Here is a 1,212-nt window from a genome sequence, read left to right on the forward strand (position 1 = left end):
TACTTTCCTGAAATATTCCTTTTCTTTAAAAAAAAATAAAATAAAAAATAAAAATAATAATAAAATAAATAAAAAACAAAAATTAAAAATGAAATAAGCATATAATATACGTCACGTACACAGCTGTACGCAGTTTGTCGGGTATGGCATGACCGGTGGAGGGCTCATAGGCTGGTGGTATATGCCCATTTGCTTTTCCAGCAGGTCATGTTAAACCTGAAATACTGTAGGCTTATGCACACACATGCGCACATGTGACATACTTATTTAAAAAGATATATTTTTGTTTTTTCATATATTTTTTATTACTTTTTATGTGTATTTACATCATCAGATTATTACTAATTTCTAATCGTTTTTGCTGACCATGTCGTCTATTTATAACTTCATTCCGATCTAAATTATATAGAGATACATTTTCTTCAGCCACACCATTTTCGATTCCGTCTTCCACTTCCCAAGGATCATTCAAATGTTTTGCTACATTGTGAAGCACTGCACAACTTATTACCAAATTGGGAACATTTTTGACTGCTATTCTAACTTGGCTCGAGAGTATTGGAAAACGACGTTTCATCTGGCCAAAAACTCGTTCAATTATTACTCTTTCCTGAGCATGGGTCGAATTGTAATTCCGCTCACGAGCATTTCTTGGTTCGCCAAAAGGAGTCAGTAACCAAGGAGTAATTCCATATCCGCTATCACCAAGGAGACAAACATCACCATCATATCGGCGCACCACGTCCTGAATTCCACTCACTCGCCAAATCCTGCCATCATGTACACTCCCTGGCCATTGAGCGTCCACACTTGTAATTTTTTCATTAGCGTCACAAGTCATCTGAATGTTTATTGTTGTTTTTCCTTTTCTGTTCACATACTCGTCGCCGAATTCCGAAGGTTTCATAATATGCATGTGAGTGCAATCTATAGCACCAATGACAGTCGGAATGCGAAATTTTTTAAGCCCAATCTGCCTTGGCCTGATCCATATCTTCAATAGTGCGTGGAAATTTAATCCAATCTTCAGACTTCGACACTATTTTATCCAATAAACTTGAAGATGTTCTGCTGACGGTACTTCTTTCAACCCCCATGTCGTTGGCAACACCACTTTGGAATCCTGGATCACTAACGTATCTCAGAAAAATTTCCATCTTTTTCCGTGCAGTTAATCCTCCACCCCTTGCATCAGTGTTTTCATCAAGAAAA

At 37.3% G+C, this 1,212-nt stretch overlaps 1 protein-coding gene across 1 annotated transcript; it reads right to left on the reverse strand.

Moving 5' to 3' along the window:
- Nucleotides 1–322: 322 nt before the first annotated feature.
- Nucleotides 323–907, reverse strand: LOC129950181 (putative nuclease HARBI1). Its single transcript, XM_056062032.1, has one exon. The coding sequence runs from the start codon at nt 905–907 to the stop codon at nt 323–325; it is 585 nt and encodes a 194-aa protein (XP_055918007.1).
- Nucleotides 908–1,212: the final 305 nt, after the last annotated feature.

The sequence above is a fragment of the Eupeodes corollae genome, chromosome 1 (assembly GCF_945859685.1).
Source record: "Eupeodes corollae chromosome 1, idEupCoro1.1, whole genome shotgun sequence".
Lineage (NCBI taxonomy): Eukaryota > Metazoa > Arthropoda > Insecta > Diptera > Syrphidae > Eupeodes > Eupeodes corollae.

Coding starts and splice junctions, on each gene's coding strand:
- LOC129950181 (XM_056062032.1), bottom strand. CDS start 907: ATGAAACCTTCGGAATTCGGCGACGAGTATGTGAACAGAAAAGGAAAA.